Below are 12,398 nucleotides of genomic sequence, written 5' to 3' on the forward strand. Positions count from 1 at the left end.
CAGCTGTGTGGTGTGATGCAGCCTGCCGCGAAGCAGACGCAGCATGAAGCTGGCAAATTATTCACGATCATTATGTTTCTTTTCTACAGTATTGTTTAACTGACAAAAATGAATATTATACTGTACATCAGTTGCTGGGACGAGCAGACTTTGCATCAAAGCTATTAGGGTTTTTTTTTTTTTCTTTTTTCTTTTTTGTTTGTTTGTTTGTTTGTTTGTTTGTTTTTCCCAGAGTTGCCTGATTCTGGTTCAGGTAGGTTTAACAGCCAAAAGGGGGGGGGAATAGTCATCTTGTGATTAAACATATAACAGGAAAATAGCGGGGGGGGGGGGGGGGGGGGAATCATAGTGTAACAGGAAACTGGGAACGAGTGGGAATCCTATAACGAAATATAACAAGGGGCATTAAGGCTCAAGCCAAAACACAACCTGTATACGGTACTGCGCGAAAGTCTTTATGCTGTAAACTTAAGATGTTTCCACGTTAATAGAATACTATAAAGAGCAGTAAACAGTAATCAATGAAGCAAAGTCAATATTTGGTGTGACGTCCTTTTGCTTTAAAAAAAAATAAAATAATTTGTAGTCTCAGGTAGAATTAGTGCAGTTTTATAAGTAAGTTTTATTGAGCATCTTGGAGAACCGGTCACGTTGCTTCTGGAGCTGAGAGGCGGCTGTGGATGGGGTGGTAGAGCGGGTTGTCCGCTAATCGTAGGGTCGGCGGTTCGAGTCCCGGCCCACGTGACTCCACGTGCCGAAGTGTCCTTGGGCGAGACACCGAACCTCAAGTTGCTCACGATGGCAAGTTAACACCTTGCGTGGCAGCTCTGCTACCATTGGTGTGTGTGTGTGTGTGTGTGAATGAGAATCAGTGTAAAGCCCTTTGTAAATGCGCTCTTTAAGTGCAGACCATCTTGCATTCTGGAGACTTTGACCGTCGCTCTTGTTTCTGATTGTTTTGTTTTTGTCTGAAAAGTGGTCTTACAAAATGTGCTGCTTTCTGTACTGACTGTAGCATTTCATTCTGTGCTGGAAAACTAATGTTTGGAAATGGGAAATGTTTTTTTTTTTTGTTTGTTTTTTTTGTACTGACTCGATAATCATAAATCATAAAATAAAAGTCTATAACAAAGTAAAGTATAGCAAAAAAAACAACAACAACAGGGTGCCTAAAACTTGCACAGTACTTTATATGTATGTGTGTTTTTGTCTTTTGTATTTTTTCTATTTGTATTCTCTCTATAAGAGTATGTAGACCTGTGTGTGTGTGTGTGTGTGTGTGTGTGTGTGTGTGTGTGTGTGTGTGTGTGTGTGTGTGAAATGCAGTAAATCTGAATGAAGAAGTCACATGTGTGTCTGGTCGGTTTGTTTGTTTATTTATAAGGTAACTGATTGATCAGTTTTGTCGGAGTGAGAGCGCAACGATGCCTCATTTATAAACTGCGGCTTGCAGGATGTTTGTGTGTGTGTTAGTTATTGTCCTGCTGAAGTGGGAGTTTAGAAATACAGTGCCCTCCAGTAATATTGGCACCCTTGGTAAATATGAGCAAAGAAGGCTGTGAAAAATTGTCTTTATTGTTTAAACTTTTGTTCTTTTGTTTAAAAAAAAAAAATCACAAAAATTCTCTGCTGTCATGGATATCAATCAACTGTAAAGACAAGACAGGTTCATAAGAAAATCTTGGTTAAATATAGGTGCGCAACAATTATTGGCACGCTTTTAGTCAGTACTTTGTGCTAGCTCCCTTTGCCAAGATAACAGCTCTGATTCTTCTCCTATAACGCCTGATGAGGTTGGAGAATACATGGCGAGGGATCTGAGAGCGTTCCTCCATACTGAATCTCTCCAGATCCTTCACATTTCGAGGTCCATGCTGGTGGAGTCTCCTCTTCAGTTCACCCCACAGGGTTTCTATGGGGTACAGGTCAGGGGACTGGGGTGGTCATGGCAGGACCTTGATTTTGTGGTCAGTAAACCGTTTTTGTGTTGATTTTGATGATGTTTTGGATCACTGTCCTGCTGGAAGATCCAACCACGACCTGTTTTAATCTTTCTGGCAGAGGCAGTCAGGTTTTCATTTAATATCTGTTGATATTTGATAGAGTCCATGATGCCATGTATCCTAACAAAATGTCCAGGTCCTCTGGCAGAAAAACATCCCAAAACATTAAAGATCCTCCTCCATATTTAACCGTGGACATGAGGGACTTTTCCATATGTCTACCTCTCTGTGTGCTCCAAAACCACCTCTGTGTTTATTACCAAAAAGCTCTATTCTGGTTTCATCTGACCGTAGAACCCGATCCCATTTGAAGTTCCAGTAGTGTCTGCACACTGAAGACGCTCGAGTTTGTTTTCAGATGGGAGTAGAGGCTTTTTTTCTTGAAACTCTTCCAAACAGCTCGTGCTGATGCAGGTGACTTCAGATTGTAGTTTTGGAGACTTTCTGACCCCAAGACACAACTAACTTCTGCAGTTCTCCAGCTGTGATCCTTGGACATTTTTTGTCCACTCGAACCGTCCTCTTCACAGTGAGCTGAGACGATACAGACACACGTCCAATTCCAGGTCGATTCATAACATTTCCAGTCGACTGGAACTTCTTCATTATTGCCCTGATGGTGGAAATGGGCGTTTTCAATGCTTGTGCTGTTTTCTTATAGCCACGCCCCATTGTGTGAAGATCAACAACCTTTTCCCGCACGTCACAGCTATATTCCTCGCTCTTACCCATTATGAACGACTGAGGGATTTCGGCCTGTGTGTTACCTCATATTTATACCCCTGTGAAACAAGAAGGCGTAGTTGATCAATTTCCTGTTCCTAGTCACCCAGCTGTACTAAACAAAATGTAAAATTGTAAAATGGGAATATACTTCAAATATATTTTTTTCATATAAAATCATAGGGGTGCCAATAATTGTTGCACACCTATATTTAACAAAGGTATGTTTGTTTGTTTGTTTTTTTATAAACCTGTGTTGTGTTTGCGATTGATATCCATGAGCGCAGAGTATTTTTGTGAATTTTTTGAACAAAAGATCAAAAGGTTAAACAATAAAGACGATTTTTCCACAGCCTTCTTTGCTCATATTTACCAAGGGTGCCAATATTACTGGAGCTCACTGAACAGAGTGTGAATACTCCGGGTCAGTTATAAAACCAGACCATGCGGTGTGTGTAGCTGACCTGCACTGCACTGCTCTCTCAGTGTTGTCTTGCTGTCACTGTTTACCCCCCCCCCCCTCCCTCCCTCTCTCTCTCTCTCTCTCTCTCTCTCTCTCTCTCTCTCTCTCTCTCTCTCTCTCTAAAAAAAAAAACAAAAAAAAGTTTGTAAGTCTTTCTCTTTTTCCACAGAGGGGGAGCAGGCATGGCATCATGGATGAACTCCACTCCTACTTGTTTAACACCTCAGACTAAAGCTGCAGACACACACGCAGCAGCAACCGGAGGACAGACGGACAAATCTGCAGAAAGGTACACTCAAAATAATAATAATAATAATAATAATAATAATAATAATAATAATGTTTAAAAAGGAATTTATTAGGAGTTAAACATTAAAATCTTTATAGAAAACCTGGTTTTATTTTATTTCTCATTCACTCGTTCCCCCATCTTCCCACTTTTCTTCTTATTTATTGTACTTTCATTTTTTTTTTATTTTCTTTCTTTCACTTCCCCAGAACATTCTACTTTTTGCATTTATTGTATTCATCTCTCATTCCCTCGAAACGTTTTGAACATATCTCATCTGCTGTATTTTTATTTTAACGTGCACTCGCTCGTTCCCCAGAACTTTCCGCTTTTTTGTTTACTCATTTATTTATTTCATCATACGTTCATTCACTCGTTCTCGCAGGTCCGTTGTATTTTTTACTTTCGCATCCTCGCCTAGAACGTTCTACTTTTGAGAATTGTTTTGTGTTGTATGTTTTATTTGAAATTTCATTCGCTCGTGCACCCACAGCGTTCCACTTTTCACGTTTTTTACGTATTTCTATTTTAGATTTCGTTCCACTTTTCTTTTTCCTTTTCTTTTTTTTACATTTGTTGTATTTTTATTTCATTTTCCATTAATACCTCCAGAACATATCACTTTTTTTTTTTTTTGTAATTTTTATATCAACCATCAATTCAGCCATCAGGTTTTGTTTTTTTTTTTTTAATCAATATAATAGCAAAAATAATCAATTAAGATAATATTTAAACAGTAAAACCGGTTCTGACCTCGAGTTTGCACTAGAGCTCGGATTCGTATTCACGTTTTTCCTGTGCTATCTCTCACACTCGTTTAATCCACTTCCTTACACACACACACACACACTCTCTCTCACACACGCACACACTCACGCATTCAACTCTCTCTGGCCTGCCTCTCTTCATACTCACTTCTGCTCCTTTTCCATCCTGGACGCACATATGTATGCGCTCCCTCACCTAATGAAAAACACACACACACGGTAAAGTTATTACGGTGATCCTCCAGGAGTGAAGCTGCATTCACTTTCCACCTCGACTGACCGATGCTGACCAGCAGCTGGACAAATTTCATTCGGTTCATAATCCCTTTAATGCGATCCTGCACGCGAATACCCCCCCCCCCCCCCCCCCCCCCAAAAAAAAAAAAAAAAAAGAGGCATCACATTAAAATAAAAAAAATAGAGCTGTCTTGTTTTTAGAGCCGGAGAAATTTCCTTCAGGTCCGTGGAAAACGTGTGTGTGTGTGTATCTGTCTGCTTGCTGTGTTTTGACTGCAGCCCTGTCTAAAACACACCGCTGTTGCTCCGAGGCCATGTGTGAAATATTTATCCGGTTGCCAGGTGCGTTGCTCTCGGCGCCGCGCTCTGCTCTTCTCTGAGCAAACTTCAGCAAAGTGAAGCAGAATTCCTCCTTAATGACGTGAGAGTAGTGACGAGCGATTATTGATAAGAAAGAAAGAAAAAGGATTTAACAATGCACTTTATCTGACAGGATCACAGTTACAAGAGGATCCATTAACCTCGATATGAACCCTTTGTACATGCAATTGAATCAATTTTTTTTAATCCAGTTTTTTTTTTTAAATTTTTATTTATTTATTTTTTTAGGTGTTTTCGTGATTTAAAATTGAACGTCATCAATTTTGACTTCATGCAATTATATTAAGGAGTGTCGGAATACCATGAGTTAAAAATAAAACAAGGGTAAAGCGTTATATTCTTTTTTATTTATTTATTTATTTTAAAGGAGCGATATTTAATATCCTCCAATTTGCACGGTTTAAAAATGGCGCGTGATGCCGGTGAATTCAGACGTAAAAATATATCTTTAGTAAAAAAAAAAAAGCAAAACACAGTGCATCTCGTGGAGTCTGGAACAAATGTACAGTGGATGTGAGAGAGTGCGTCTCAACTTGATCGTGGAGTCGGCCATTTTAAGCGCCGACGTCTGCTCCATAAAAAAAAAAATAAAAAAATCCCACAATGCACGGCAAAAACCAGGGAGCAGATATTTAAAAAACACGGTATACAGATATTAAAAGTGCGAATTTATCCCAATTGAGCGAGCCGGTGGCGAGGAAAAACTCCTTAAGATGTTAAGAGGAAGAAACCTTGAGAGGAACCCGACTCAGAAGGGAACCCGTCCTCACCTGGGTAACAACGGATAGTGTGAGAAAGTTCATTATGGATTTATATGAAGTCTGATTTTCCTTAGAAGCAGCCGTAGTCCCAGCAATCTGGAATTGGAGGAGATGAGAGCTCCATCCAGAGGCAGGACATCCGAAACGGATCAGGTAGGTCCGGAGAGCAGAGAGGATCAGGATCTCTAGTATCTCCATAAAATCGTGTGTGACTCGACAGAAGGAGAGAGGGAGAGAAGAGACTGTTAGGACTGTGCTTAGCATAATAGAAAGTCTAATCAGGGTAGGCGTGAGTAAACAAATACGTTTTAAGCCTAGACGTAAACACCGGGACTGTGTCTGAGTCCCGAACACTAACTGGAAGACTGTTCCATAACTGTGGGGCTCTATAAGAGAAAGCTCTTCCCCCTGCTGTAGCCTTCGCTATTCGAGGTACCGTCAGATAGCCCGCATCTTCTGATCGAAGTAGGCGTGGCGGATCATAGAAAACCAAAAGGTCACTTCGATACTGTGGCGCGAGACCGTTTAGTGCTTTATAGGTTAATAATAGTATTTTATAATCAATGCGAGATTGCACTGGGAGCCAATGCAGTGTGGAGAAGACCGGGGTGATGGGGTCGTATCTTCTGGTTCTATTAGGACTCTAGCAGCTGCGTTCTGGACTAACTGGAGTTTGTCTAACAAATTTATACGACGTATACGGTCAGAAGATCTCGGTCCTGACTGTCGTCAATAAATGTCAGTAGTGACGTTTTACAACATATGTGTAGTATGTGTAACGTATGTGTATGTGGAAGTATGTGGTCGTGTCCCTGGAAACTGAGTCATCGGTGTCCCAATGTGTAGCGAGTCCTTACAGGTGCCCCAGCGCGTGCACACCATATACACATTTTTACACGTTTTTAATGAACGCATTTGACCGTAAAGCGGTGTGGTGCTGTATTGGACCATCATCGCTCATGACCATCATCATCACCATTTTCATCTTCACCACGGTCAGGGATGTTCGTGTTACTAGTGTGTACATCGAGTGCAAATTTTTTAATTTTTTAATTTTTTTTTTTTTTTATAAATATTTACCCATATGTCAAATATTCTGTCACTTTAAATCTGGTTAGAGTTTTGCATTTTAAAGATTTCATTCCACCAAAAGGACAACCTGTCCTTAAACAAACTGCACTTGGACTTCAGTTGACTTGTTCCACTTTGTACAAATATGGCCACGCCCTCTTTTCTGTCTGAACTCTGTCTGAGCGGTTGCCAGATTGAAAAGCCATGTCCTAATCCCCACCCCTTTTTTTTTTTTTTTTCTTTTTTCTTTTTTTCTTTTCTTTTTTTCCTTCTGACGAGTAGAGCAGGGTGCTAACTGATTGCCTCCATTTTTCAGTGTCACTCTCATGAAAGCCAAGGCTGTGTACCCCTGTGAAGCCGAGCACGATTCCGAACTCTCCTTCCAGGTCGGAGCAATCTTCCATGCTGGTAAGTGGGAGTGTTATCAGCCATCCCGGTCATTCACCCGAAAACACCGGGATATTGGATTCGGCAGGACCCAAAATCTGATCTCATATCACCACGGAAACATGGGGGAGGGGATGAAGAGAGACAGAGACCGAGAGAGATAGAGCGAGAGAGAGAGAAAGAGACCGTCCTGCTGAATCAGTCCACAGAGGACAAGGCAAAGTTATAATCATGCAGAGAGGAAATGAGGTCTCTGGCTCGGACTAGCAGTGCTATTGTTTTTACAGGCTTTATCACAGCAGCTCAATCTTCCCTCAACTTTCTGAGCTCGCAAAAACGCACCGCTACCGCACAGCCCGAGCGTAGCTTCGGACATTTTTAATTCCCGACGTTAATATTCCATTACTGAGCTGATAGCCGATTAGTCCTTAGCCGTAGTTTAAGAGGCTGTGGAACTGTCCCAGATGCCCACCATTTAAATACAACAATTTTCACAAGACTAAAGGCTCCTGCGCTTAGTGCTGGTCAGACATTTCATCCGAATAGACATGTTGGTTTTAAATTTGGCGATCTCATCTCCTCTTTATAAAGAGTATAAAGCTTTTCCTTTCTAACAACACTCACACCTTCCTTCTACGCAGTGCAGATTTGATTTTGAGCTGCATTTAAATAGAGATGGCATGATACCACGTCTTTTCCGAAACCTTGAGCGTCAGCCTATATCTATCGACCTGTCGATCTGGAAAAGTCTTTGATTTTGTGTAATCATGTTTGTAATCATGATTTTGTCCCCCTCTAATGTCTAAGTGAAGTGCTTAAAAATGAAGTGGATTTTTTAAAAAAAAAATAAAAAAAACATATATAGTAAGTATAACTATAGTGAAAACGAATCCTTAGAAAAATCAAATCAAGTCTATTATATCGTTGAATACCCAAATTCAATTCCAAATCTTTTGTTACAGGATCGAATCCGTTCTTGTTTTTTTTCCCTCCACTATCCAATCAACTTTTTTTTCTTTCTTTCTTTCTTTCTTTCTTTTCTTTTTTTTCTTTCTCTCTCGGAGTTGGCGTAATATCAAACCGGGCTATCGTAACAGCAACAGCGGCGCACCGATACGTGAGTGGAGGTCCGATGCCGAGATACGCTGATCTACATATCCGTCAGTGCACTCGATAAATCGGTATAGTGTAGAAGTTAGGATTTAGGTCCGCCTGATCTTGTGTAGCGAGGATTTTGTAGACCGACCATTACGACATGAAAAATTAAATGTCTTCGATGAACCACATCGATATGAGGCTGGCAATCTGGAGCACCTCAGTGTGAAAGAAAATCAGATCTGACTTTATTTATTTATTTTTAACTCGGGTCCTTGGTCAGATTGTGCTCGATTCATACGCACGCTTTAAATGACACCGAATCGCACTGTTGTTATTACGTCATTGTACAGTTGTGGGCGGGACGAAACATATACATCGTCCGTCGCACGTTTCGGTTCCCCTCCCCCACTGAGTCGCTTGAGACCGACGTCGTAGGGATGAGCGCAAACGTTCGCCTTCCGTTCTTCCGTTCCTGCCTCCCGCATTAGCGGGATTTTATCCGTCCCCTCGAATGGCGTCGGAAGCGAATGGTTTTACACGGTCGACCGCAGGCTTTTTGTAGCGCCCACTGCGCACACGCCAATCAAACTGAAGTCCCGCCCACACAGACATGCACTCAAAAACGTGAAAGAAGATTTTGAATAAAACCTGGGGGACGGATTCATGAAAAATCTTCAGAAGGAAGTTGAGAAGTTCTTAAGAAGGTTCCCAAGTGCAGTTCTGGAAACATTCTGAAGACGTTCCCAGATGTTTTCTTAAGAACATTTTATTTTAGATAGAACAAATTCAGTACTGCCCACTTTTAAATGTATCAATTTCTTATCCTGGTTTTTTATTTATTTATTTATTTATTTATTTTTTTATTTTTTTAATTTTAAATTTTTATATTTTAAAAGAAAGAAAGACTTCAGTAGGCATGAGCTAAAATACCGTAGTAGTTATACATTATTTATTGTATCTTACAAGTTGTATAATTTTGTAATGTTTATTATTTGAAACAGCACAGTAAAGTCATTAAAGGTCGCACCCTTCGGGGATCTGCGGTAAGTTGGCAGTTATCCTGACTTTAGGAAGTTATTTCCGATGATTTTTAAAGGACATTCTTTTCAAGAATTTGAATTTGTCTTAGGAACAAAAAAAAATTAACCTTCTTAAGAAGAATTTTTGGGACTACAAAATCATCTTAACTTTTATTCTTAAGTTAGAAAATTAGAAGAAAATGGCAGTGGGGAAGAATTTTATTCTGACGGATGCTCCCTGAATCCAGTGCGTGGCTCATATAGACCTTGTTGTAAAGCGTAACGTTAGTTTAGGAGAAGTTTCACCTCGCTGTCAGTCCACACATAGGGATGCTCTTCTCCTTCTCCTCCTTCTTCTTCTCCTTCTCCTCCTCCTTCTCCTCCTCCTCCTCCTCCTCCTCCTCCTCCTTCTCCTCCTTCTCCTCCTCCTCCTCCTCCTCCTCCTCCTCCTTCTCCTCCTTCTCCTTCTCCCCCTCCTCCTTCTCCTTCTCCCCCTCCTCCTTCTCCTTCTCCTCCTTCTCCTCCTTCTTCTTCTCCTTCTCCTCCTCCTTCTCCTCCTCCTCCTCCTCCTCCTCCTTCTCCTCCTTCTCCTTCTCCTCCTTCTCCTTCTCCCCCTCCTCCTTCTCCTTCTCCTCCTCCTTCTCCTCCTCCTCCTTCTCCTCCTCCTCCTCCTTCTCCTCCTCCTTCTCCCCCTCCTCCTTCTCCTTCTCCTCCTTCTCCTCCTCCTTCTCCTCCTTCTCCTCCTCCTTCTCCTCCTTCTCCTTCTCCCCCTCCTCCTTCTCCTCCTCCTTCTCCTCCTCCTTCTCCTCCTCCTCCTCCTCCTTCTCCTCCTCCTTCTCTTCCTTCTCCTCCTCCTTCTCCTCCTCCTCCTTCTCCTTCTCCCCCTCCTTCTCCTCCTCCTTCTCCTTCTCCTCCTCCTCCTCCTCCTCCTTCTCCTCCTCCTCCTTCTCCTCCTCCTTCTCCTCCTCCTTCTCTTCCTTCTCCTCCTCCTTCTCCTCCTTCTCCCCCTCCTCCTTCTCCTCCTTCTTCTCCTTCTCCTCTTCTTCTTCTTTCTTCTTCTCCTTCTCCCTCTTCTCCTACTTCTCCTTCTTCTTCTTCTCCTTCTTCTTCTTCTTCTCCTTCTTCTTCTTCAAGATTTTGGCCTTGTTGTTTATTTCTCTATCGCTCAATAACCATGCTCTTAATGTTATTGTTGAGGTGTTTGACTTAACCTAACCTTTCGTATACATATGCACAGGGCCTAAAATCGTATAACTGCTCTGATAAAAGTTACATCGCTCCACCTCCCCATGTCCCGTCCGAATAGGGCTTCTCTGTCTTCAGCGCATGCTTGACTGCATCATGCCCCACTCCTTTCTCACTCCTTTCTCTGCTCTTACGGCTGAGGCTAAGATTCCATGCAGAGTCTGTCGCCCCTCTAATGAGTATAAAAAACAACACATGGACACATATGGTCCGTCAAGCTAATGCAGTCAGTCAGCCAAGACATGTTCCGTCTCTTCTTTAATGAGGAAAATGGTGTTCATTTATCTATCTATCTATCTATCTATCTATCTATCTATCTATCTATTTATTTATTTGGACCTGGACCATTGCTTTAAACTAATACCCATCCATAACACAGTGATCATGCACTTCATTCATCTTCGAACATGTTCAGTGTGTGAGATCTGCTCTGTGCTTCCCGCAGTGACTCCGTCCCGAGAGCCCGGCTGGTTGGAAGGAGAACTGGAGGGCAAACGAGGCCTCATCCCTCAGAATTACGTGGAAATCCTGCAACAAATGGACTAAGCTAAAAAAGAAAAAAAAAAAAAAGAGGAGTTTAATATACATGGTATCCATGGTGTGGCCGTGACCTCCTCCCCGGCTCACTTCCACGTTTAGTTTCTCCGTCTGCACCACGAGTGACCCGTCGAGGGTAGACGTGGCAGATTTAACCTTCCTCCGACCCGTACGTCGTCTTAAAAGGTCGACGAGTTCAAACCTGTACATATTACGTGTTTCAAGTCTTGTTTCATTTCTGTTCTTTTTTTTTTTTTTTGTGCATGATTTTGTGGTTTTTAAGTAGCTTGGATCTAATGCATGGGTGTATAATATTTTATATTATTTAATTAAAGCGTGCATTCAAACCGAATACGAGTATAGATGTTTGCGAAGACGTAGCTGTGTATGACGTAGCTATGTCAAGCTTCAAGTTTAAAGCACTCCCACACGTTGCCGTCGAGTTCACCTGTTTGTTCTGATGATTTGGTTTTGTTTGTTTGTTTGTCTGTTTGTTTTTGTTTGTGAGGTTTTCACTGTGCCTTAATCTCACGACGCTTCTTGCGGGCTTGACGTTGTCCAAGAAATCTGGATGGAATCTTATTTTAACCGCGTGATACGTAGCGCGGAAGCGTTTTCTGTGCTAAGAAATTTCTCGTATATCTTCCGAATTGAACATGAAACCGGCCGAACCATTTCACGACGACCGTAAATGCAGCATCGCTAAGCCTCACGCGCACATTTTATATGCGTCTTTAGAATCATTATTCTCTAAAGGACGTTAAAGCTCAAGTGCATCCAGAGGTGGATAGGACCTTCTCAGTCCCTCGGTCTCCGCCGTTTAATTTGATTAATTTGAAATGTCATATCTATCTAACAATGTTTTCTTCCTACGGTTTATATTTGTGACCGAGCACCATGACAGTAATTTAAGACAGTGATTTATGGCTTGGCACGGCTCTGATTTTTGTCTTGTTGGAAAAACCTGTCGATCAATGTTAAACAAATAAAAGCTTTTTATTCCTCTGGCGTGTATTTTATTTCATTTTTGTTAGTATGCTGTAGTGAAGTATTTCGCACTAACCACAGACAAATTAGGCCCGAGTCGAAGATGTTTATGGAATATTTTGAAGGGAAAAAAAAATTGTTTTTTTTATATATGGTTATTGATTGGAAACGCAGAGAAATAAAATACCAGGAAGGTTACGTCGTCAGTATTTTATAGGTTATAAGTGACGTATTCAGCGTTTCTAGCTCTGAAAAGCAGTACACTGAAGTCACTTGATGCTACCTAGAACCTGAAGGTCTAACCTGGGCAGATTGGTCATTAATTTCTACTCAAAAGTTTATATAACAAGTGTTTATTGCATGTTAGGACAACTTATGAAGCAGTAAAGGCATTTTCACCTAGCGGTCGTGTTTTTTATGCAAGTCGACA

General features: G+C 41.4%; 1 protein-coding gene across 4 annotated transcripts in view; it reads left to right on the forward strand.

Annotated features, from left to right (window-relative positions):
• Positions 1–11,986, forward strand: part of arhgap10 (Rho GTPase activating protein 10) — a 98,460-nt gene extending 86,474 nt beyond the window's left edge. For 2 of the 4 annotated variants that reach the window (XM_017463632.3, XM_017463633.3), the window contains 3 exons: positions 3,359–3,478; positions 7,012–7,103; positions 10,890–11,986. In XM_017463632.3, the coding sequence (XP_017319121.1) occupies positions 3,359–3,478; positions 7,012–7,103; positions 10,890–10,990 (313 nt within the window). In that variant the 3' untranslated portion in view covers positions 10,991–11,986. Of the gene's footprint in view, positions 1–3,358; positions 3,479–5,698; positions 5,778–7,011; positions 7,104–10,889 lie in introns of all 4 variants that reach the window. The other 2 variants (XR_006982009.2, XR_008396350.1) reach the window with 2 other exon arrangements.
• The last annotated feature ends 412 nt before the right edge of the window (positions 11,987–12,398 follow it).

Source organism: Ictalurus punctatus, chromosome 3 (genome assembly GCF_001660625.3).
Source record: "Ictalurus punctatus breed USDA103 chromosome 3, Coco_2.0, whole genome shotgun sequence".
NCBI lineage: Eukaryota > Metazoa > Chordata > Actinopteri > Siluriformes > Ictaluridae > Ictalurus > Ictalurus punctatus.